This window comes from Pyxicephalus adspersus, chromosome 10, assembly GCF_032062135.1.
Source record: "Pyxicephalus adspersus chromosome 10, UCB_Pads_2.0, whole genome shotgun sequence".
Lineage (NCBI taxonomy): Eukaryota > Metazoa > Chordata > Amphibia > Anura > Pyxicephalidae > Pyxicephalus > Pyxicephalus adspersus.
This window is the reverse complement of record NC_092867.1, coordinates 16,093,784-16,118,305: the sequence shown is the minus strand read 5'-3', so window position 1 is coordinate 16,118,305 and position 24,522 is coordinate 16,093,784. Positions and strand designations below refer to the sequence as shown.

General features: G+C 36.9%; 1 protein-coding gene across 2 annotated transcripts in view; it reads right to left on the bottom strand.

Annotated features, from left to right (window-relative positions):
* INPP5A (inositol polyphosphate-5-phosphatase A) overlaps positions 1-24,522 on the bottom strand; it is a 242,864-nt gene that overhangs the window by 95,956 nt on the left and 122,386 nt on the right. For both annotated transcript variants that reach the window (XM_072425211.1, XM_072425212.1), the window contains exons 5-6: positions 7,753-7,816; positions 4,738-4,841 (exon numbers count right to left, since the gene is read on the bottom strand). In XM_072425211.1, coding sequence (XP_072281312.1) covers positions 4,738-4,841; positions 7,753-7,816 — 168 coding nt within the window. The remainder of the gene's footprint in view (positions 1-4,737; positions 4,842-7,752; positions 7,817-24,522) is intronic.

Below are 24,522 nucleotides of genomic sequence, written 5' to 3'. Positions count from 1 at the left end.
TGTTTTTCTTACATTTAGAGGAAAACCGGTCACCCGTTCTCACACCTGAACAATGCAGGACTGGGAGACATCAGAAATAATTCAGAAGAAAGAAGATGGCGAGGTTGGATGCAATGGCAAACCCCAGAAAGAAGAAAGAGGGCAAGACTCATGGCAATGCTAACAAAGGTGAACAAAGGTGTAAACTTTTAAAAAAGTTTTTTTTATTTTTAAAGATTTGAGTTTTTTGGAATAGTTTGCTTTCGCTTCATGTTATGGAAAAAACACAATGCATTGAGGTAAAACAAGAGAACGACTAATGGAACAGATACAGTACATTTATGAGAAGATTAGAATTAAACCCTATCTTTTGGGACTTTCCATCACTTTCTGTACTGATTAGAATGGTCACCACAAGATATACTACAAGACTTACCTCTTGTGATAAATTTAGAATGTTAAATAGTAAGCAGAGTATAAGTATGTGCAACAGCAGTCCAAGTCAACCATTCAGCTGATATTGTCGCTAATGGTAATTTATTCCTTGCCTTGTACTCGCTGATATCTGTCACTACACTGAGCATAAACACAGAATAATGCAATCCCATCATTTTTGAGGAGGTCTTCCCTCCTGTGTTTATCTAGTTAAGTTTTTCCCAACGATTTTATCAGGTGGGAACGAACCCCTTGTACAATTTCTATATCGGTAGGAAGAATGCCTTATATTGCTGACCAGTGGGAAGAGTGTCACCCTTACAGATAGCCAAAAAGATCAATGGCGTCAGTTAAACTAACCTAAGTGGTGCAAATTGCTCATCGCTCAACCCTTGGCAACCTCTGGAGGAAACCTGTTTAAGAAACACTAGCTTTGAGTTTTTATTTCAAATTCATTTTTGTTCCATTTGATACATGCAACTGTTGTGCTTAAAACAGTCAGAATTAGGCAATAAATATATTGCTTTCCCGCAAGCACAATTAGGAGCAATGGAGCAAACTGTTCACTGATGGATCTGTACTATAAATACCATTCATGTTCCCAGGTAATTTACTGTTAAAGGAAAAAAAGGGAATGATTCCAAAGTACTACCACTATGTTTGAAAATTCTATCTTACTTTTAGGTGTAACCCCTCACTCTGCTAAAAAAAACATAACCTTTACAAATCTTTATGTTATTAAAACTGCCTTTGAAATGTTATCAGTTTTCAGTGAAGACAAGAATAAAATTACTGTAAGAAAGAATGTACTGAGAGGGTACAAAGACTCTCACTGCTGATCTTACCATCTGGAAATACTAACTGACTGATATAATCCAATGGCTTCACAGAACAATAAGACTTTGAGTCCTATTACCATACAGAAGAAATGTTTTACTTGCAAAGTGCAAAACAATGTGCCACTGCAGAAAAAATACCACTTTGGTCAGGAATATGTAATACAGAACATAGTATATACCTTTAACGCAGAACTAAATTTAACAATTAAAAAAATTGCAAGCAAGCACGTACTTTATTGTAGAAAGGACACATGATGTCCCTTCTGCAATAAAATACCCTTACCTGCCAGATTGAAATTTTTTAATTACACTTACCAGTCCTCGCTCCAGCACAGGCACTGCCAACTTTACCTGGTCCTCTTCTGGGTTTAAGATTTTTGGTCATCTGGATTGGGCAGTCCAGGATAATGCAACTCCCGCACACGCGCACAGGGGTTCATTAGTTCCTGGTATAAAGGCAAATGTTGGGATACACAGAATTGTACGTTGGGCTGCACATGCATAGGTCTGTATGCACAGAAAAGATTGCAAACACGTAGATATGTTTATTTTGTGGCAGAAAGCCTGTCCCTTGCAATGGGGTGGAATAAACAACAGTACACAGCACTGGTAGAGCAGAACCATGGGCGCCTGAAGGATAGTATTGCCCAGATTAATGATACCCAGTGGAAGAGGTGTCATCAGTAGAGAACACTTACCTAACCCTAAAAAATATGTCTAACAATTCTGCTCTCGCTTTGCTTTACCTCTCTTTCCTGGGAGAGAACGGAAGTCTTTTGGGCAAGTCATCATCTACAGTTACTTCACAGAACAGTAACTGAGAACAAGAACAAATGTTCCTCTGCATGGCTGTGGGACGTTGTGCAAATCCAAACGACACCAGAATTTTTTTGTAAACCCGGAACAGCCCAATGGAATAGTTGGGGAATACAATATCCACATCTGAGTTTTATGCCATAGCCCACATACATTTTATTTTAATACATAGCTTTGAGATGCCATTCAAATGAAGATACATAGGTATGCATGAAATAATAACTCTATGACCTGGAAGGTGAGGAAGGTTATTTCATACGAACCTACATACCTGTTTACCATGAATTTGCAATACAATTTAGAGCAATAAAGTGTGTTTCCTTGAATTAATTGTGGATTACAATCTGGAAAGGTGTATGCACCTTCTGACACTTTCTTATACAGGCCATGTCTGTAATCCACATTCAACCCAGTACAGATTTGGATGCCCAATTCCAATCTGGAACAATAGGGTACAACCTGTTTGCTCCTCACTTATGTTGGCAGTGAAAGGCAGCCAGGTATAGCACTAGGGACTAAAGTTATGGATTAAACATGTTCCCAATACCCAAAATGCACTACTCAAGGTAAAGATATTTTTATCTCTGCTGCCTTACAATGTGCAGTCTCGATGGGCTTTAATAATATGATGCCTGTAGGCAGCAGACGGATTGTGAACAGAGGCAGTTTCATCTGCTAAAAGACCGCATAAATCACCGCGAAGAAAGGAGAGGCTGCGGTAAGGTTATCGCCACATAGCCTTCTCCATGAAAGGTTTGCATTAAAGCATTAGTGAAATTAATTCATCTTTCATAAGAGCTTGGAGCAGCATCCGTGATCTATGATAACAACTGATTTCTCACTATGGCTAAGGAAAACATATATTTTTATGTGACTCAACCCTGATAGACTACACAAATCTGCTTTTTTTAAAATGAGCTAACATTATCTCAAGTGCTGATCCCAAAGGCCTATTTCCTGGCTCATGTCTTGCCAAGCGGCCTCATAAATTTACAGAGTGAGTTTGGTTCATTTTCCATGCTGTGGCTTGTAATTATTTTGAATAACATTATATCTCAATCAAAGTAATTACTCTAAGATAATCCTTACATGGCAGTCATAAAAAAAGGGAAGAAAGATCGCTTCACTGCGAGCAAAGAATGTTTTGCATATATTTTAAATCTGCTACAACTCACTTGCCCTTTATGACAGCAGAGAGAAAACAATCTGGCTTGTTCAGTAGTTGCTCGTTAACTAAGAGGGGCCATTATCATATATGCAGAGAGGGTGGATGTCCTCACAAAGGCACAATGGCAGCCATTAACTTTCAATTGTGAATCGTAGTTGTCTCAATAAACAGCAGAGGTAAATCAAGTAGACCAGATAGTGACACAGCACCGGGACAATTAAACTTGGAAGAAAAAAAAGACAGAAAAATATGCACAGCCAATATACTTGACTGTAGACGTAATGTCGAGAATATTGAATATTGGTATTAGGTGCCTGTGCAGATAGTCTATGCATTCACACATAGACCATCTGTACTAAAACATGTATATTATATATATATATATATATATATTACTCTGAGGATTTAGGTGCACCTGTAATATGAAATATTGCCTGAATTATTGTAAATAATGATCACATAGTTCATGTAATCTTTACTTATGTTTGTTTAGCCAATTACAGAAGCTGTCCCCAGATGACCTGGATGAATACAATGACTAAAGTATAGTCCAGGTTTGCCAACAAGGAAGGGGGCTTCATGCTTTCTGTCCTCTTCATTTTTTGGCATGCCGGATTCCAGGGACCCTTTTACGGATAGTAAAAGGGGGCACACACACTCTTTAGCCCATTTCCTGTAAAGGAAGGTCCCAGTACTATAAAAGGGTCTGGTTTCAAAAAAAATATACTGTTTTTTTTCTGGCATTAAAATGCCTATTAATGTCTGCACAAACATTAGTAACCTGTAGAGGTGTTTTTTTTCTACTCATCTCAGGTAGGGCAAACTACCTCCCGCCACCTGTTGCATAAAAGTTTTAAAAAAAGTACCTATTTGGTGCAATCCTTATAATTTTTTGCAGGTTGTTTTGAACATTTTCAAAAAATGCTAGTTAGCATAACAGGGCCTTTGAAATCTTATTTGCCAAAAAAAAGGAGATGAGGAGAAAAAGCATGTTTCCAGGCAAATCAATTTACAAGACTGAAAAGATTTCAATTGAATCTGGTTGAAGAATAGTTTCAAAAGTCAAATTTGGCATTCAGAAAAGGGGAAATAAAATGGAAAAATAAAGAAAATGTGAAAAAGCAAATCAAACAGAGGGAACGAAAGAGCGAAAAAAAAAAAGGAGTGAAACACCATCAAATCAACACACAAACTTTATAAACACACCTCTTATATTACATGCCCATGTCTTATGTTTATGATTTAGAAATAATTATGCAACACAAATCCTCTAGGCTGCTGGGAACTCCAATAAGCTCAAGTTCTCAGACAGAGAAATGGGGAGACCTATACTTCTTGTGATGTTCTGAGAATGTTGGGAGCATGTAGGGTGCAATGGATTCTAACCTAACATTATCAGACTGATAACCCATTTCACTTGTCGTTTGGATATGCACTTTAATGGTAAACTAATAGTTACAAGCAACAAAAAAGAAATTGATGGCATTATATCACCCATACCTCTGGGAAGAACTCTTGTGGAAATTTCTCTTTCTCCAGCATTGGGGTGCTTTCTAATGTGTCTGAGTAGATCTCTTTCCCTGTAACTTTTCTGTATTTTTTTGCTAAAAGAAAAAAAAAAAAAAAAGAAACAAGTGTAATTACATGTACTTTAACTTTTCATAAATATTACAAGCTAATTCATCCATATTTTCTTTTTTTTTACCTTTCTAAAAAAAGATTCAAGTTATATGAAAGTAAGCAATTTATATTTATATGCTAGTAAGCAATTTTCTAGAAGCTCCCATGCTCCCATCCTTTGTCCTGCTGTGCTTAAAGAGCATTACTACCAGCCACAGGTGCCAACATTTACTATGGAAAAAAGGGACCACAAAATTAACTTACAAGATAATCAAATACACATTAATATGATTCTCACCCTATATAGAATAAATACTGGTTAGAAGCAACGTTAAGGTACTTATTGTATTGATTTATAAATATTAAAATATTATCTCTCCCCCTTTGATTAAGAGTATCATGTGCTTATACAAATTAACTTTTTTTTTATCATTTTTTACACAAATTTCAAAAAGCATATTTTAGGTCTGTACATGATTACTTAATACTACAAAAACATTATATACATTTCTTCAGACAGGGACCCTGTAGAATAAAAACATGGTAGACCTCACTGGAAACTAACGACCTTCCCGGCAGATCTGTATGGGCGACGACCATTCGCTATCTATTGTGTACGGTCGTTCAGTGATCATGGATTGTTCTGTGATACACTTTCTCAGTACACGTCACTTCCTGCATAGTCCAAACGATCGTATCAAGTGTGTGTACATTATTGGAGAATAATATTTGATCACATCGTTAAAGCATGTACAGAGTTGTGGACAATACGATTGTTCAAAATAATCAAATCGTTGATATGTCGTTAATCGTTCGTTTTCTAACGACAATTATCGCATGTGTGTACGTAGCCTTACTCATGTCAAACGTTCTTTAGGGTGCGTTTGTAAGCTAAATAAAGAGTTTTTTGTCACAGTACTAGTGACAACCATACAGGAAAGTGACACGTTGAAAGTGTGAAAATAAAGTGTGTTGTCATCAGAACAAGAAGGCATGGGCAGATTGAAACCACTGCCAAATATATCCATTTCTTCATGATACTAAAACTATTTTTGTGTCCCCGTTTGAATTTTTTTTTTTTCAAAGACAACATAACCTAAACATAAATATGGCGGAGGAAACACCATGTTTAAGTTTCTTTTTTATTAAAGTCAAATCCTTTTTTTAAGTTACTCTTACTGTAAAAGTAAGTTGTTGCCCAGAAATACAATAAAATGTTAATGGTTTTTTAAAGCTGTTAACTAATTTTATTTTTACACAACATTAAAGATGATTGAGACTTCTGGCATAGGCAAGAATAAAAAAAAGGTGATTGATGTCAGTAAAAAGTACAATTGCAATGTTTCAGAAATGCCACTCAAAGATCGTAAGAGTGGTGAGACCCTGTACCCTCAATTATAAGGAAAGAGGTAATTTGGCTTTTCATGGCTATGGAAAAAAATACGTTAATGAAACCATATAAATGGAGCCAATTAGTTCATTTCACAGTTATTGCCATTCCGTGACGTTTCAAATTAATGTGATGTAAAGGGCCGATTAATGTGGTCTGGCCGGATCATTTACAATGGGAAGTGTTAAAGAAATGAGCCAGTCATAAATAACGTAGGTGACCAATTTGGAAAACAACCAATTTTCCTTTTTTTTTATGTAATCTTGAAGAAATGTTAGTGCGAGCTTTATAAGTAAGTGACATTATTCCAGTGAATTACTGATGAGGATCTTAATATATGTCTTATATCATCCCTCCATATAAAAAATGGTCAGACTTTTTCTGACTGTGGCCTGAAAAAAAAAATCATGCTATAACATCATGCTACAACAGAAGCTGCCCCTTACATAGATCACTGATTACATAAAAATCATTAGGGCAAGCAATAGACTATTGGGGATGACCTCTCCTAAAATGCCAGGCAGTGGTTGCAATAGTAGGGTATGCACTCACTGACTGGAATAAGTATGAAGATAAGGAGTTAAGTACTGAAAGTGGGCAGAAACAACTTGGCAAGATAATTTTTAGATGGTGGCCAGCACCCATCAACATGAATAGCAGCAACCAGCCAAGAAATGAATAATGTGTTTGAGGCTGCTCCACATTTTTCTCTGGTGGTAAGGTGGTGTTAGCCTCACGACTTTAGTGTCGGATAAGCTTTCCTGGGATGCAAACATTGAACTAGCAAGTTCAGTTTTCAGTTTTATGTTGTGTAGGGTGTCTGAATAGTTGTACAGTCCAAATGACACCACAGTCAGACCCAGCTCTTTCAGTAAACAGGACAGTATAACAGCGCTGTTCTGATACACATATCCTTCATTCTTCCCCAATATAAGTCTGTGAATAGAGGTGTGCCTGTAATTCACCTATGTCCACACAGAACACTGGAGTAGCAAAATAAATATTTTAAGGTATTTCCATGCTTCTTCCATGAGACATCAGTTTGGCTTCTGAACAGGTAGTCACAATTTAGTTCAAAACTATGGGGTTACTAACTATTCATTACCATCTCAAATACCCTCAAATCATGCAAAGGGAACAATTAGAAGTACAGCCATTTGTCCAGCATGCTAGCTGGTCCATCGCTACATTCCATACTTTATGTATTGGTCTACTTCTAAAACTTTCAAAAACTACTGGAAGGCTTTAAAATCTGCATACAAGATTACTGCAATTTTGTACTGATGACCCCAACAGGAAAAAGTTTATTTGTAGGCATCTCTAGGTATCTATGTGTTAATCCCAGTATTCACTTGGTAAACTGATAGAACTGACAGGTGTACATCAAGACATGTTCTACCACAGCTTATAACAACTATGAATTGGTTGGTGTATGAATATGTTTTTTGAGTTGAAAAATCTAACAATTAATGGTAGGAAAACAAAAATTAACCAAAGATCCTTACCTTTAAAGTCATACTGATATACGTTCTTTAACGACTCATGAAGAAAGTAAAAGCTCCCCAGTGCCTGCAAAACATAAATAAAATATTTGATTAGGAAAAAAAATAAAATACCTTCAATACAACAATGACAACATTACAATCAAAGAAAATATCATTTTTTACCAAATAATGCATGACCCATTTCTACAAAAAGTTGTATACCATTCTCAAAGGATGTGATTAAAAAGCTCCCAGAATTTCTTGTTAGTGCCATTGGCTAATTCTCAAAGAACCTCAAAAAGTATAGAAAGTATAGAAAGTGCTGTTCTGCTAGGGAATGGACTCCGATCCAAGCAGCAGTTTCTGTATAATCAAATTATGAGACAGTGCCAAGCGTGCAGGCAGACAGGTAGGTGTCCACCATCATCTTTATAAGATTTCCACTGAACTATTTTGTTGGCATTGTTAGAAGCATTTTATTTTGTTCACAAGTTTTAGGAAAGTAAAGCTTCGCCAGTTATCTTACTGACCTTATCAACATTTTGATGTGCATAATAAAATTGTGACCATCAGAAAATTTCAATTTGAATAATAAAACTCAAAAGAGTTCAGGTGAAACTGTGGAACCAAAGAAAATGTATGAAATATTTGCTTCTAGACAGGATAATTTGGTGTAATAAGATGTCAAAAATGTACATATTTGGAACTCAAGATTTTACTTCATAGGCTTACCATGTTAAAAAGCCACAGAGTGACAGTGTCTGCATAGGGCCCACACCCGACCCACTGATACCTCTCCAGCGATCCCTGATCACATCATCTTCTGCTGCAAATTCTAACAAAAGACTCAGAACTGACTATAAATGGAGCCTAGAGGAAGCAATGCTGATTCTACCAAATGGCAATGCCTGGGCCTACTAACTGGCCTCTAGGCCCAAGCACTGCAACTTAGGAGAAGATCACACGTTGTTTACATATAGAAATGTGTTTTTTTTCCTTTGCACTGGCTGCAATGGAGGCAGGAGAATCAGGAGATTGCTGAAAATGGTAAAGAAGTGAGTATGAATGGGTTTTATGTTGTCACTTTGACCCAGCATCATGTGATGTATTGCATTGTTTTCAAATGGAAAAAAAGTAGAAACATCAGTTGAAATTGTATAAACAATGCAAAAAAAAAAAAAACAAAAAACATAAAAACAAAAAAAAATAACAAGTTTTCTTTTTAACGTTAGAGACTGCAACTGATCAGCAAATATGAAAATGTATTACCTTACCACCTGGTATGTGGTACATGGTTTTCATGCATGAGGCCATTACAGTGTATATCAGAAAAAACTAATTTATGATTAAGAAATGGAGAGAAGAGACCAGAAAAAAAAAAAAGAACAGACTATTTCTGCACTGTGATGGCTCTTACTTCCAACAAAGCAACCCGGACCATATTATTATTATTATTATTATTATTATTATTAATAAGATTATTATTATTAATAAACAGGATTTATATAGTGCCAATATATTACGCAGCACTGTACATTAAATAGGGGTTGCAAATTAGAGGCTAATACAGGAGAAGAGGACCCTGCAGGTGGGGGAATTTACACACAATAGGAGGGGAGATATGTAATGGTGGGAAGTGTGATGGTTTCAAAAGACAGAAGAAGAGGGGTAGGCAAGTTTGAAAAAATGGGGTTTTGAGTGCGCTTTTAAATGGCAAAAAGCAACCCAATTAGAACGAGGAAGACCATTCCAGAGAGTTAGGGCAGCTCTAGAGAAGTCTTGTATCCGTGCGTGTGATGAGGTTATGAGTGAGGAAGTCAGTAGTAGGTCATTGGAGGAGTGGAGAGAGCTGCTGGGGGTGTACCTTTTTACCAAGTCAGAAATGTAAGTGGGACAATAACTGTGGAGGGATTTGAAGGCATAGCACAGGAGCTTGAATTTGATTCTAAGGTGAAATGGAAGGAGGTTACAGTAGTCCAGACGAGAGATGATAAGAGCATGTACAAGGAGTTTGGTGGTCTCAGGGGACAGGTAGGTGCGGAATTTGGAGATGTTGCGTAGATTAAAGTGACTGGACCTGGAAATTTTCTGAATATAGGGGGTAAATGAGAGGGCAGAGTCAAAGGTGACACCAAGAAAACGCGCCTGAGGGGAGGACCGAATAACAGTAGTGTTAGCAGTTAGAAATATGTCGGGGGGAGATTTGGAATTTGAGGGGGGCGGGATGATGATGAGTTCTGTTTTATTTGAGTTTCAAAAATCAATCAGACATCCATGATGAGAAGGCCGACAGGCAGCAAGAGACCTTATCCAGGACTGAGGGAGACAGGTCAGGGGTGGACAGATATATTTGAGTGTCATTGGCATACAGATGGTACTGTAAGCCAAAGGAGGATATGTGACTACCGAGGGAGGAGGTGTACAGAGAAAAGGGAACCGGTCCAAGGACTGACCCTTGGGGAACACCAACAGGGAGGAGAGTGGGTGAGAAGGAATTACCATTGAAAGAAAATAAAAGGAGCAGTCAGACAGGTAGGAAGCAAACCAAGCGAGAGCAGTGTCACTGATACCAATGGAGCGCATGATTTGTATTAGAAGGGGTTGATCAACAGTGTCAAAAGCAGAGGAAAGATCAAGGAGAAGGAGCAGGGAAGTTCAAGAAGTTTGGAGACATATGGGAGAAGGGAGATAGGACGGTAGTTAGAGGGGTAGGGAGGGGTCCAGTGAGGGTTTCTTTAGGATAGGGAGAATTACTGGGTCAAGCGTACAGGTAGTAGATGGAGATGATGAGAGAAGAGAAGAGACTTTGTCCACAGTAACAGGGCTGAGGAAGGCCAGTGACGATTTACAGGTGGAAGGGGTGGGTATGGTTGAAGTGGCTCGGTGAGCAAAGACATCATGTCTGATTTTGTCTATTTTATCTCTAAAGAACATGCCAATGTCTTGGGCAGAGAAGGATGTTGCAGGGGGAGCAGGTGTGGGGTTTAGGAGGGAGTCAGTTGTTGAGAGGTTGCGTGGGTTGGAAGCTTGAGAGGAAATGACTGCGGCCCATACCCTATCCTTGGCATGAATTACTATAATAGCAGATTTCTCCGTTGACATCAATCCTATTACCACAACGCTTTTTTAATTCTGGGTCTATTTTATCTTTCTTCAGTGTTGCAAGTGTGAAATAATAAGTGATTCCAACTTTGATAAGTGATCAATTATGACTGTTTATGATCAGTTCCCTGCAATGGATGTTTGTATAAGTTCTAAGGATATCACATATTTGAGTTGTGCACAGCTGACCTAAAACATTTATGTTTATGCTGTAACAAGGGTATGCACACCAATATGATTATTACAAGTTAAACTAATTTTTATTCATCCATGTATAAATTTCATAAGCAGCTGTTACAATGCCAACTGTAAACTTTCTAAGGACTAGGCTCACATTTATTGCACCAACCCCAAAAAAAAAAAATCACCATAACATTGTACAATAGCCAAATCGCTGCATTGTATCTTTTTACCACAAGAGTGACAGATGCCCAGCTGGCAGAACGGTTTTGGCTGAGTGCTTCCTGCATAATGTATGACAAGCTGCACATCAACAGATTAAACATTTGCTGATTTCTCAAAAGTACCTACACGAGGGTCCTGCCCATCTACTTGACATACGAGTTAATCCAAGAGAAGATACTGTCACACACTTAATTGATGGGAACATTTCATTGTGACCTAGGCATTCCGTTTCAGTTTTCTTTTACTTTTTCTTTTTTTTTCCTTTATAATATGAACAGCTACCATTACCAGGTTTTAGTACTGAAAGCAGGTTGAAAAAAATATATATATCTTCTTACACAATAAAAAAAGTGCCACATAAAAGAAGAAGCTAGTATTGCTTTTTATTTTTTCATAAATAGGTAGCTGTTCACGTTTCAGCTTATTTTTTAAACTGGGAAACTATTCACTTTTACCAACTTAACCAACCTATTTCTGCCAATGGGCAAAGTTTTAAGTTTTAATTTGCTGTATGTGGTTTCCAAGTAAATCTAAGTCCTTCTTTCTGTGTGATTTCTAAACAGTATTTAAGTACAGTTTTTGTGAAAGAGTAAATTTAATGTATAATAATGTGGGCAATGCAGAAAACAGTGAGCAGGGCTAAAACAACTACTCATAAACCACAAGTGAATCATCAGTGAATATGCTGATTGTGCTATGCTGTCTTTTTATACAAGTTAGGTGAGGTACATATTTTTGATTTACTAATTTGGCCCTGATGAAGTGAACAGAGCTACAGTCTCTGCAAAGGGTTGGCTTTGTACCCAGTTTGTTATTATCGTTATACTATTAGAAAATTATACAAAAACCTCAGCATTATTATTCCCCAAGCATAACAGGTATGGCGTACAGCCCAGTGAATAAAGCCACCGGCCTATATACAGATTTAGCACAGAGTTCCTGTATTTGAGGCAAAATGTTTTTGATAAAATTTTTAATAAAAAAAGGCACTGAACCCAATCGTTGAGGGATGTGTGGCTTTATTCGTTTTGGGCTCAATGACCGATGTTCAGAACAAATTTAACACAAACTTGAGCCTGGTGACTAGCAGTTTTGTGTTGTTGTAGGTAAGTAGCCAATATCATAACCTTTATTTGGATTTAACTGTATGTATATACAATTTTTTTTTAATTAATATTAATTTTTTTTTTTAAAGAGAAGGATTGTACACTTTTTTTTAGCTTGTATCATGGTGATCATTGTCAATGAGATATAAAATGTAGGAGCAAAAAGAAAGTTACAGGGCAGCACAGTGGGCTCAGAGGTTAGCACTCTGGCCTTTGCAGCGCTAGGTCCCAGGTTCAAATATCGTCCAGGACACTATCTGCATGGAGTTTGCAGGTTCTCCTCCAGGTACTTCGGTTTCCTCCCATATTCCAAAAATATCCAGTTAGGTTAAGTCTAAGGCATTCCCCAAATCGACCTTAGACTATATAAATATAGTGCTATATAGTGCTAGATTCAATCTTACAATAAGATCACCCATTCCAGTGACAATTTTTTAGAAAGGGAATTCCCCCACTTTATGAAGATTGGTTGTTGCTATTAGTTGCATGTAAAGGAAGAGAAATTTTTACAACGATTTGACCCCATACTTATTCTGCTACAAAAAAAAAAAAAATTGCTATACATACACAATCATAGCATATGTTTGTACTCCCTTGCTGCAAACATGGTGAATAATGTTTGGTCAACACTGATTTTACTAAACCTATATTAGCAGCCATAAATTTTAGATATCTAGAATAACTTCACTTCATATTTTTGGCTGGCCTTGCTGCTGACAAATTCAGGCACTTGCCAACAAATTTCCTCTCACAGGACTCTTTAGAAGAGTTATCCCTACCAAATTCACAGTTTAATCTGTAATACAAAATTCAGATAGATGGTGGTGGCAAGCATTGCACCTCGATATGGGAAGAGGCAGAAAGAAAATATGTTGAAATAGTTGTGAATGAAATAAACCACTAAGTCAAAGGGTTATATAAAAACTCTTAAAACTACAACTAAACTGCCCTTCCAATAAATGGAATAATACAACAAGCAATGTCTTGTACAAGGACAACCCAAGAATTAACTATTTGAAATAAACTTATCAGTGTTCAGATGACGGCATTACCGTGAGCACAAGAGTTGTTTTTCCTTCACCTCGGGGTATTGACAACAGGTCACAATTCACTATCAAACACAGATCTAGACAGACAAGCTCTCCAAATTTACTTCTGCTCAGAGCAAACATGTAATGCATTACAGGATCACAATATTATGATAGTCTGCATATTAAAATGAATAGATGTCAAACAAATTGCCTATAATGACACAGAAACCGTAATTCATGCAGTCATAAAATCCATAATTAGCTAGAATGAATATTGAAAGTTAAAGTTCAACAGAACTTTCAAAATGTTTAACCTGCTCTATCAATACAGTTCAATGATTCCATTTGTTAATGGACGTGCCATAGATGGAATATTAATCAGGTTGGGGCCCGTGCTGACAGGAAGTGCTTATCTCCTGCCAGTCCCTTCAACCCAAGTGTGTGTCAACAATATTTCTGTCACGTCTGACATTATTGATTACGTGTCCATTTTCTTAAAAGAAAAAACAATGAAAAATATATTTTACATATTTATAAAGCAGACTGTCAAAGAACACACATTAATTAGCCATTAGGAGAGACAGTCTATTATATGCCATCAGGAAACAGGCAAAGGCAACAGATTTGTGTGAAATTTACATTTATAGCAGCCAAACATCACATGCAGCGAGTGCTCTTAGTGACTGTCAACCATCTCGTCCAGATTAGACATTATCATTTGTGTAGCAATTATCTGAGAACACAATGAAGCTGTGAGACAGATTTCTATCCTTCAACACTAAACAACTGTTACAATAATATCCCATCATTCAATACATGTTCATGCTGGCATACCTAAATGTATATAGGTAGGGCCATTTACACACACACTTTATATATATATATATATATATATATATATATATATATATATATATATATATATATATATATATATTATATATATATATATATTTTTTTTTTAAACAATGCTCTATGCAAAGGTTGCACTTACATAAAAGATGCAAATAACATCCCTACAGAATGTAAATTAATCGGTCAAAAGATCCCCCCCCCCACCCCATTATTTACCCAGTCTTTTATTTTTATTATTATTTATCCAGATCTACAAGGTTTTAGAAAACAAAACAGCAAGGTTAGAGTTGATTCACTCAAGTGACTTCTAAGAAAAGTGTACAGCTATTAATCCTAATAGGTAAATGTAAATCAACATATATTTGAGGCTTTTAAAACATTTTTGCTCCCCTGACACATAATGCATAACTGTTGGCTACATCTGCTAGTTGTGGGAAGCCATTTATTATACCTATACAAATTAAAACAAAGTAAGGTAAACATTCAACAGAGGGGAAAACAAACATAAAATACAACAGAAGACCAAGGACAACACAAATGTCACATATGTAAAGTTGGCCAAAAATATTTGACACATACAGCTCATATTCTGTCGATTTATGCCATCTTTATCACCATCATTCCATGCAAACCCTAATATTCATGTATAACCTGGATGGAATTATACTATGTATGGACAATTATAAATTGATTTTTTTAATTGTAGAATCAAAAGAAATACAAATATTTCTGTAAAACTGCACAATGGGGAAATTCCATTCTCATGGAAAATGTGTCATGACTTTTCTCCCTAAAACATCAACGGTGTTGTAACCCGAGCTGAAAATAAGTGCAGACGAGCAAATCCAAAGGTATATATTTGACACATCTGCTCATTCCTCACTTAATCAACTATACCTTAACACAAAGCATAAGTCTATCGCTTATTAAAGGTGGGGAAACTGGCCTTGCACACTAATCAACTGTTATTATTATGTACTCGATCACTTTTTATTTGCCAACAAATTAGGTGACTTGCAATTTATCATTTCCTGAATTAGACTTATCAGCTAAAGTACATATAATTAAATGGCTGTTGTGCTCCAGTTTCAGTGTGTTTCATTGTACCATGCAGACATTGATAGCTATAAAAAAGCTCAGATAGAGCTTAACCCTGAAATATTCATTTCATCATTTAGGGGACCTATAGGGTGAAAACAACAGTGTGGGGAGCTAAAAGAAGAAGGGACTCCGGAAGAAATGACATAAATTGCAAACCCATCAATGTGTTTCTATTAATCAGCAAGGGAGGGGTTAATCTTATCGGCATTACACATTAGTGAAAAGTTTTTCAGCACTATCTGAGGTGCAATAAAGATATAAATAACTTGTAAAGGTTAACATAATAAAGTCAGTCCTGAATATGGTAACATGAGTTGCTCAATGCTCTTTAGACAATGAAGCAGCTCATACAGAAAGGAGACTACAAGATGAGTTTTTAGTGGAGGAAGCCAGCAAAACAACACATTATGCAAAAGTAGCATGCACAAGGAAATAAAAATTCACTTAAATCCCAAGTCTACACCCCATCTTTCCTTTTCTACAAATCTTCAGCTAGGTCACATGACATCACATGGCATGCAGGACCTTCTGAGACTCCTTTTCTTTTAGTAGTGGACTGTCCTTGATGAAGAAAGGTCTCTATCTCCAGTATTACACTGTAAGCATTGGGTGCTGCAGTGATGCCCCTTAGGGGGTCCATAACACCTTGCACCCAGGGTATGTCCTCAGTTCAGGCAATATTCAAGCCAGAAGACTGAGGACACTTTGCGGAAGAGAAAATTTCATACAGTGCAAAGTGCAGAAGAATTGATCTTTAAACCAGAGCTGCAATTTCAAAAAGGGAATCTGTTTGGCAAAGTGCCATTTTGTTTTTAAATGGTGCAGACTCCAAGGTAGCCACCCATTCTTAATCTACCCTTGCACTTCCTATTTTGTATATCGGTCATAGTCCTCTAATTGGTTAGCAGAAAAGCCAAGCGGTGGGGCCAATTCAAAGCAAGATCCAGAAGGAAATCATTTTAGGATTACCTAATTTACCAAATCATTCATGTACTCTTTCAGATCATGGTTTGTCCCTCTAGTAAACATAAAACTCTGTTTTAAATCTGTAACCCATCCCAATAATTAATAACACTAACTTATTGTTATCAATCTTGATCTCCCCTGAAAAAGCAAAATGGCGAAACGTGTTGGGAATCAAGATCACTTATCTACTTTACAAAAAGCTAAACTATTTCTTTTGCCAGAAAACCCCTTTTTTTGTTTTGTACAAAAGTGCTACATGAGTTTAAACATTTTTAATATTCAGTTATATGTGCTCTTATATGTTTGCAAACCATTATTTAAAGGGGGGTCACGGACTTCATTTATTTCTTAGTGTTTACTCATCTCTACTCTTTCTTCTGGACCCATAGTTCAAGAAACAAAGTCACAAATCCCCCCGACCTGTAGCTAGAAACTACGCCTGTTATTTATTCTGTGCAGGTCACTTGTGTACCATGTGGGAAACAGTAGTTAGCATGTCAGAGTCAGATTGGGCTTGGCCTGCTTGTACAAACCACTGTAACTGTCTCAAAACAAGAAATGATTGATTTACAAAGCAACATATTTTAAATTTCATAGGCCTGGGCTAAACATGAAATAATTGGACAAAGTTGTCCCCCTGTCTGACCCACCACAATCAAGCCCCATTTCAAGGTTGACTGCTTCTATGAGAAATATGTGCATAATTTCATTTTGTCCGCCGTCCAACATCCAATGTTAGAAGTTAATTAAATTGCTTGTCCATTGTATTCATCCACTTACAAAGTTAATGATATTCTGCTCCTGAATTAAAGAGAATTTTATAAAGCTTGCTCTATGGAAGCTGGCAGACAATGCATTGAGGAGCTGAACTCTGTCAAAGTTTCTGATTGCTGCCCCTTTAATTAGGAGACAAAATAAATGTTTTCATGTCTGCCAATGCAGAAGACAAGCTGCCTTGACAGGCTGAATGTATTTTTTTTTCTTTACAATAGCAACTTAATAATAGCCATCGCTCGGCCATAATAAATTCCAAAAGATTAATAAACCTGTTAAATTACTGTATTACAATAACAAAGATAAAGTCCAGGACATCAAGACGGCACCCTAGAAAATAGGTCTGGCAGAAAATGACAGGGGTACTTCTCAAGGACAAACTGTCCTTGCAGCTACTAATTAGTCCCATGTCAGATTAAGGGAAATCTACAACTTTTTTTTTTTATAAACTTTTACTGTATATGACAGTACATATCCACAGAACAGCTATAATATTAGACATGCTTGTTGCTATTCCTGTTTAGATATTTAGCACAATGATTTAACTATTCTGCTCTTCTGCAATGAGTAGCTAAAGATCAGTTCTCTGTCAAACAAATACATTTTTGAAGTTTTGCTCACAAATATAATGCAAAGAGCAAATAATGCATAGCAACCTTCTTGATAATAATTTCCTCATTACATTGCCCTTGCTCTCCACTGATGCCATGTGTTTTGCTTCCTCACAACAGAGTACTAACATGAGGCTTTGTCCAAATCATTCACATCCAGCTATTTACATACTCTGAACAAGCAGGAAAAACACTCATCTATGTAACTATAAACTGAGAGAATAAATTCTCATCATAGGCTTAGTGTCTTAAAAAGAAAAAAAAGACACAATCTTGGCAGCCTGCTAGCAGGTGTTTCTAAACTGTTAAAAAATGATTTCTTCAAATCAAACTGAGGGGTCAGGGACAAGTAGTTTTAAAGTTCTTTCACTGTTCATTAAAATACAACTAATAGACCAACAAGAACCTCAAAGTTTACGTTTCAAGCATTTATACAAATCAATGGACGCGTTTAGCCTTCGTTTTATTTTTGAAAACATTTCAAGAAGCTTTATCTATAACGTTCAAAAACGTGCCTCAAGTAAATGCCCTGGTGTAGATTCTCCCATTGGTAAGTGTGTGTGAATTTCAAAAAAGGGCTTTTAAAGCCTCAGGTTAAATGCTAGGGAAAATGTCTAAGTAGTAAGTAGTAAAACAACTAATTAGCTTAGTATAACTCTTGAATTTTAGGATATTTAAATGTCAACATTGTAGCCTAGTTTGATTATTTATTTTATAGATACTTGTGTTACATGCAAACCTTGACCTTACCACTGTGGATTAATTTGATATAAGAGGTAAAGAGAGAAAGAGTTGATACATATGTTTCACTTTATTTAAATTAACTAAGTAAAATATGTCATATATTATTCTATTGCCTTTCAGATTGTAAAAAAAAAAAAACAAAAAAACTTTTTTTGCAAATTTTATAGAAATCATCTGGCCACAACTTTCACAGTTTAATTATTACTTTTATATTAATAATAGTTACATAGTTTCTTTTTAAATACTATATGAGCAAGGTTTGTAAGGTCAACAGACTCAGAGTAAGGACCATTCCAGAGTTAAGATTATTCAGAATATCATAATAAAGGCTCAACTGCACTTCCAACCCAATCTGTGCATGTGGTTGCAGCGGATCACAATCCCTAAAAACCATTCTATGTTTTCCTCCTCTGAAGAAAGAACTGCACCGCAAGCACAATGCCAACATGTGCAAATACGTTAACATGTGGTGCACTTTGCCGCTTCTGCGGGCAAAGAAGCAGCTAACCATCCCCAGATGCATAGCAAACCATGTGGTTAATGTATGAAGGGGGCTAAGACTAAACAAAGCTTGCATGTTATTCTAAAGGATACAACTCAATCTAGTGAATGGGAATCTTTTAACATGAAGAATGAATTAATTAACGGGAGGAGATAGTGGATTTGTGCGAAAGGTGGCTTTAGTTTGGGGAAAGGAGAGATGGTAAGGAAGAAAAGGGTTAGGAGTTCAGGTAAAGAAGAAATAAAAATTTGAAGATGAACCTGCCTCAAAAAAGGTTGGTGAAGAAGTCCTGAAACTTCTCTGTAAGCATAATTACTCACTGAAACTTAAGTATTTCAAACTTCTCTAGTGATCCATAAGTACAATGTTTTAATAAAGTCTCTGCATTGAATGGAACTAGATCCGAAAGCCATGTGTCATGGTAAGGTTTTCATTGATGACTGCGGTACTGCTAGAAAGATTCTCTTCACTTGCCATCTCAGAGACATGGCAAAAATGGAAAGTAAATAAATTAATGGAAATAATAAAGGTAATAATAACATCCATTCTCCCCAATCAAAAAGATGAAAAACATGAATTTAGGTCTGGATACCTTGCACGTGCTTTTCGGTGAAAAAGAAAGAACTGTGTGCACAAAATAAGCCCTACTAATAGATTCCCTCTAAAATAAAGTATTGTGTTGCAGAAAAAAGACGTAAGATAATATGAACACAGAAAACTAAAGACCCATAAAAACAACAGGTACAGATGATTGTGATATATAATCTTAGGTAAGGAACAAAAACAACTTAATTTTATGAAGTGCCTCTGTGCTTCAAATAAAAGCCAAAGTGCATTTCAAAATGTGCATATTTCACAGTTAACTTTGCAAAATTACAATTCAGAAAGAATAATGTCTGTCCTATTAAACCTTTTAGCACAGCAAAATAGAATTCCAATTTCCAGCATGCATCCAATTATAAAATTAGCTTTATTGCATTATGCCACTTTGTATATCAAAAAGGTTATGCAAAACAAAGGTAATCCATACATTTTCTCATTAATTAAATCACAAGGGACATTTATGTCATTAATAAAATCCTCAGCCTTTTGATCCCTTAACATCATTATCCTTTCAATACCATAACTGAATTCACACAGATTACAATGGCAAATGCATAATGCAGATGATCCAACATAATTAAAATGAAAGGCATCCTTATGGGGACAGCCAACACCATACACACTAAACTTAGTATTGGACACTTAATACATTAAAGAGTATAAGTTTATTTTGATGTGCATAACAATACATCAATAGCTTTAAAATTATTTTAGTAACAACTCCCCAACATGGGCATTATAATAACTTTAACTATATTTTTGTTATCTTGCGACAGTTTACAATATAAATACAAATTTAAATTCTTCCAACCAAAAAGTCACCTTAGAATAATAATAATATGCTTAAATGGGTGTAAATACTTCCCTGACTATCTCTACAATAACCTCTAACCTCATTTTCTTCTCCCATAATTTCTTTGTAAACAAGCTTCATGTAGTTTATGCCCCACTACATAGATCAATTACATATGACACTAAATATATGATTATACAATGTTTACAATTCTCCCAAGCCCATTTTATCTGGGAGTACCGCTTGGCTGTCACCATGCAGCTTCTTTGCTGGGCTTTGCATAGAGTGAGATGCAGGGGTGTAGTGGGGCGGGCACGCCATGCCCTCACTTTTTTTGTGTGCCCACTCTTATTTTCTAAAGGATTCTTTGGTGGTTTGGTCTGGGGGGCGCACTGGCCATAGCCGTGGCCAATGTCTACCATATGGAATTGCAGGCTCAGGACTGTGTGCGGGTTGTCTCTCTGAACACAGCCCGCTCACTCTCAGAGTGGGCGGGATCGGGTATCAGGACATCACTCTGGGGGAAGATTCTTTGAGTGACACCTAGGCAGGGGTGTAGTGGGATGGGCACATATTGTACCCCTCTTTTTATTATGACTACACCCCCTAGTGAGATGTCAGTGGGAATTAGAAGCCTTGCCTGAGATTATACCTTGTATCATTTTCACTATCATTACTCTGTCAGAAGATTTGACAAGTTGCTGCTCCTAAAGTTTGGTTTTACCAGTTACATAGTGTTATGAATGCAGACAGTGTAGTCACACAGCTTAAGTTCAGATCAATAACTATCTGGTACCCAGTGGAGAGCCCTGGTATAGTAGGGTGTATGCTGTATAAGGTTCATACTAGCACTTTGTGGGTGATTTTAAGTGGCTCTACTGCCTAAAACTTTTTGAAAAAAATGGATAAGATTGGAACAAATAATTTAGTTTTACGTCTTTCTCAGGCTGTAGGAGGTGGCAGTGTTGCTGTATTACATGCATTGTTCAAAGGTGGTTTGCCAGCCCCACCATCTCCATATATTTGAATCAGGATCACTAGTCACTGCTTTGCAGGTGTTTTTATTTTTAATGTCACTTGCAAACACCTGAAAAAGCCTAGCAGTTACCAATCCTGAGTGCCTAGTGGTTGCCAGTAGCCACTCGGGAGAGGTAAATGCCACAATTTTTACTGCTAACGTGAACTGAGACTAACTAATTACATTGATTACACTATAATGCTACTACAAGTGATTACACTCTTTACAAAACATGGGACACTAGAAGCAGGGACGAAATACATGGGCACTGGAAGGTATGGTGTACAGAAGCATTGCTGTTTGAACTTAGGAGTTCTAAAACAAATGAATAGGGTTGATATTGCTAAGATATATACTAGGGAGCATTTTAAGGGAACCCCCACTACCCTTAAAACAGGGATGCTTTCCTGCTGTGTATTACATCAAGCCCATTCTTATTGTATTGAATTGTATTTTGCTGCACAAGCAGCTGGGCCGAGCTATACACTTTTGGCACTGCCTCAGGTTACAAAGTAAATTCCTCCAAGATGGAGGCCTTACCTCTATATATACCACTATTACATCTCTCAGCATTGCGAGATAGATACTCATTTTTGTGGCGGGATTATTCATTGAGGCACTCAGATCAAAGCTACATATAACTAACTATATGCCCGTAATTTTGCTCCGCTATTCCAGGAGATATACAATTATCTGAACAAATGGAAGGGGCACTCTGTTGCTCTTGGGACGTATTGAGTCAGTAAAAATGGTGCTTTTACCCAAGCTCCTTTATTCATTTGAGACCCTTTTGGTCCGCGTCCCTATTTTGACCCTGAAAAAACTACAAGCTGGTTTGAATTTTTTGGGGGGCACATACGAGACAGACTGTCCAAGACAGTGGTTTGCACACCCAAAGAGCTGGGCGGCCTAGGGGCCCCGGATCTCATTAAATATATAGAACTCATCCCCACTATTTGCCCTCATGGACTAAACTATTCTCCTCCAGTATCTGCCGGGAGTTGGAAGAAGCCTGGCTTGGCCCTCTATATCCCAATGTGATGTTATGGAGCTCCTCCATTTTGTTCACAGATAGAGACTTGCTTTCACCGATGGTGTTTATGAGAAATGTATGGAGAGGCTACAAGTCTAAGTATGGTCCCCCCTCTCATGCCTCTGTACTTACATCTATTATACACACCCCCCTGATACCCGATAGTCTAACCAGATCCATGTGCCAACTATGGCGAGAAAGAGGGCTTTTTCACATTCAAAATATTTTGCATCCGGTGGAGAAGAGATTACTCTCCTTCCCGAAGTTACAGAAGAAATTTGACCTTCCACAAACCTCCTTTTTTTGCATACTTGCAGATCAGGCATTATGTTCTCTCCCTTCAACAATCACCCAGAATTACTCAAATAACTCTCTTAGAGAGGATATGTGCAGCTGGTCCTTGTGCCAAGGGTCCTATCTCCTCCATTTATTGCCTACTCCACAAAAGCATTATTTGCACCATTTATAAAGAAACTTTGTACAAGATTTTGTTTCCGTGGTATCACACAAGCAAGGCTGTTTCCAGGGGTAGACTCTAATTGTTGGCAATTTGGGTCCCCAACGTGGGACTCTAGAGCATATCTTCTGGTTTTGTCCCATTATACAAAGCTATTGTGATCGAGTCGATCAGCTAATTGGAGGAGTGAAGCAACAACAATGCCCCCTAGATCCACTACATCATCTGCTGGGTTTACCCTTTATGGGTCTTCCCAAACTCACATCTAAGCTCATTACACATATTTTGGTGGCGGCCCGCACCCGGATTCCCACTGTGGAAGTCCACTCTACCTCCTTCTCTAGAAGACTTGTACGCCCCTATTCAAGATGTTTGTTTGATGGAGTATCTTAATGCTCTACTCAGCAATAACGTGGCTACAAATGAAGAGGTCTGGGAACCTTGGGATGTCTATTATGCAAATTTACAGGTTTAATGGGTTGATTTGATCCTGTGCACTCCCTATTACCAATCGACTCAGTGACCCCCTTTCCTCCCTTCTTTTTATTTAATTCATTGTTATTGAATCTCATTGCTTGCCATGTTTATTATGTAGGATTACATTGTTTATGCTGTAGTCCACCATTGTTATTTATATATATATATATATATATATATATATATATATATATATATATATTATTTATATGGCTTTTTCTAATGTATATGATATCCATTCTGTATACTGTGTTTATATTCATGTTCTTCTTTGTTTTGATTTTTGTTGTATATGAAAATTTCCAATAAAAACAAATTAAAAAAAAAAAAAAATTATATATATATATATATATATATATTTCTTTACCCGCTCTCCGGTAATTTGCCTATTTAAAGGTGTGCTATGGACGACGGCTTTCATTTCTCACCATCTAAAGAGTTAATTGATAATGGTGGACCCACCCTTCTAAACTGAGTAGTTCACATTAAATATAAGTAACAGTTTTCTAAGCTCTCAGATCTTATTCACCTTAATGCATCAGCTCTGACAAAGTACAAAATGGTGACAAATGGCCTCAAAAAATTGAAAATGAAAAACACTGGGGTGGAAGGGCAGAGGTAGCACAGAGGGGCAATCTCCTTATAGAATGGGTGATTGAAATAGCTGTCTTTATGTGACACCAGAAGGAGAATGAAAACCATCAGCCACAGAGTGAATTAACAACCTCAAAGCGTAGACAATCTACCGTTACTGTACATTAATAGACTACTATTGCTGATGAGTTTCTTTTCAACTAAAAAGCACCTGGCAGTTTTAAAGGTCTATAAAGCAAGGAAGTGTGGGTAACGGTTACCACAAGTCTTCCTTATAGCGATACACTGATAGCTAAAATGCACTGCTTTGTTAAACAAATAAGTATTAATCCACAGATAGAGCATAAACCGCTAAAATATATGTCAATCATATATATGGCTGTTAATGATGTCAAACTAGAATATTCTTGTACCACAGGTGGTACTGTACCTACTACAGTTTACAATTTAAACAATGTCCAACTTTTTATATTACAGTAAACATTGGGGAGAAATATGCTGATTACATTCTGAAAATGCCTAGCTGCTATGCAGATCCTGCAGCTTTAATACTGTCTGGGTAATACTTTTTTCACTACAGACAATATTGACAAGAGCATTAGCATGACAGTGAGACAAC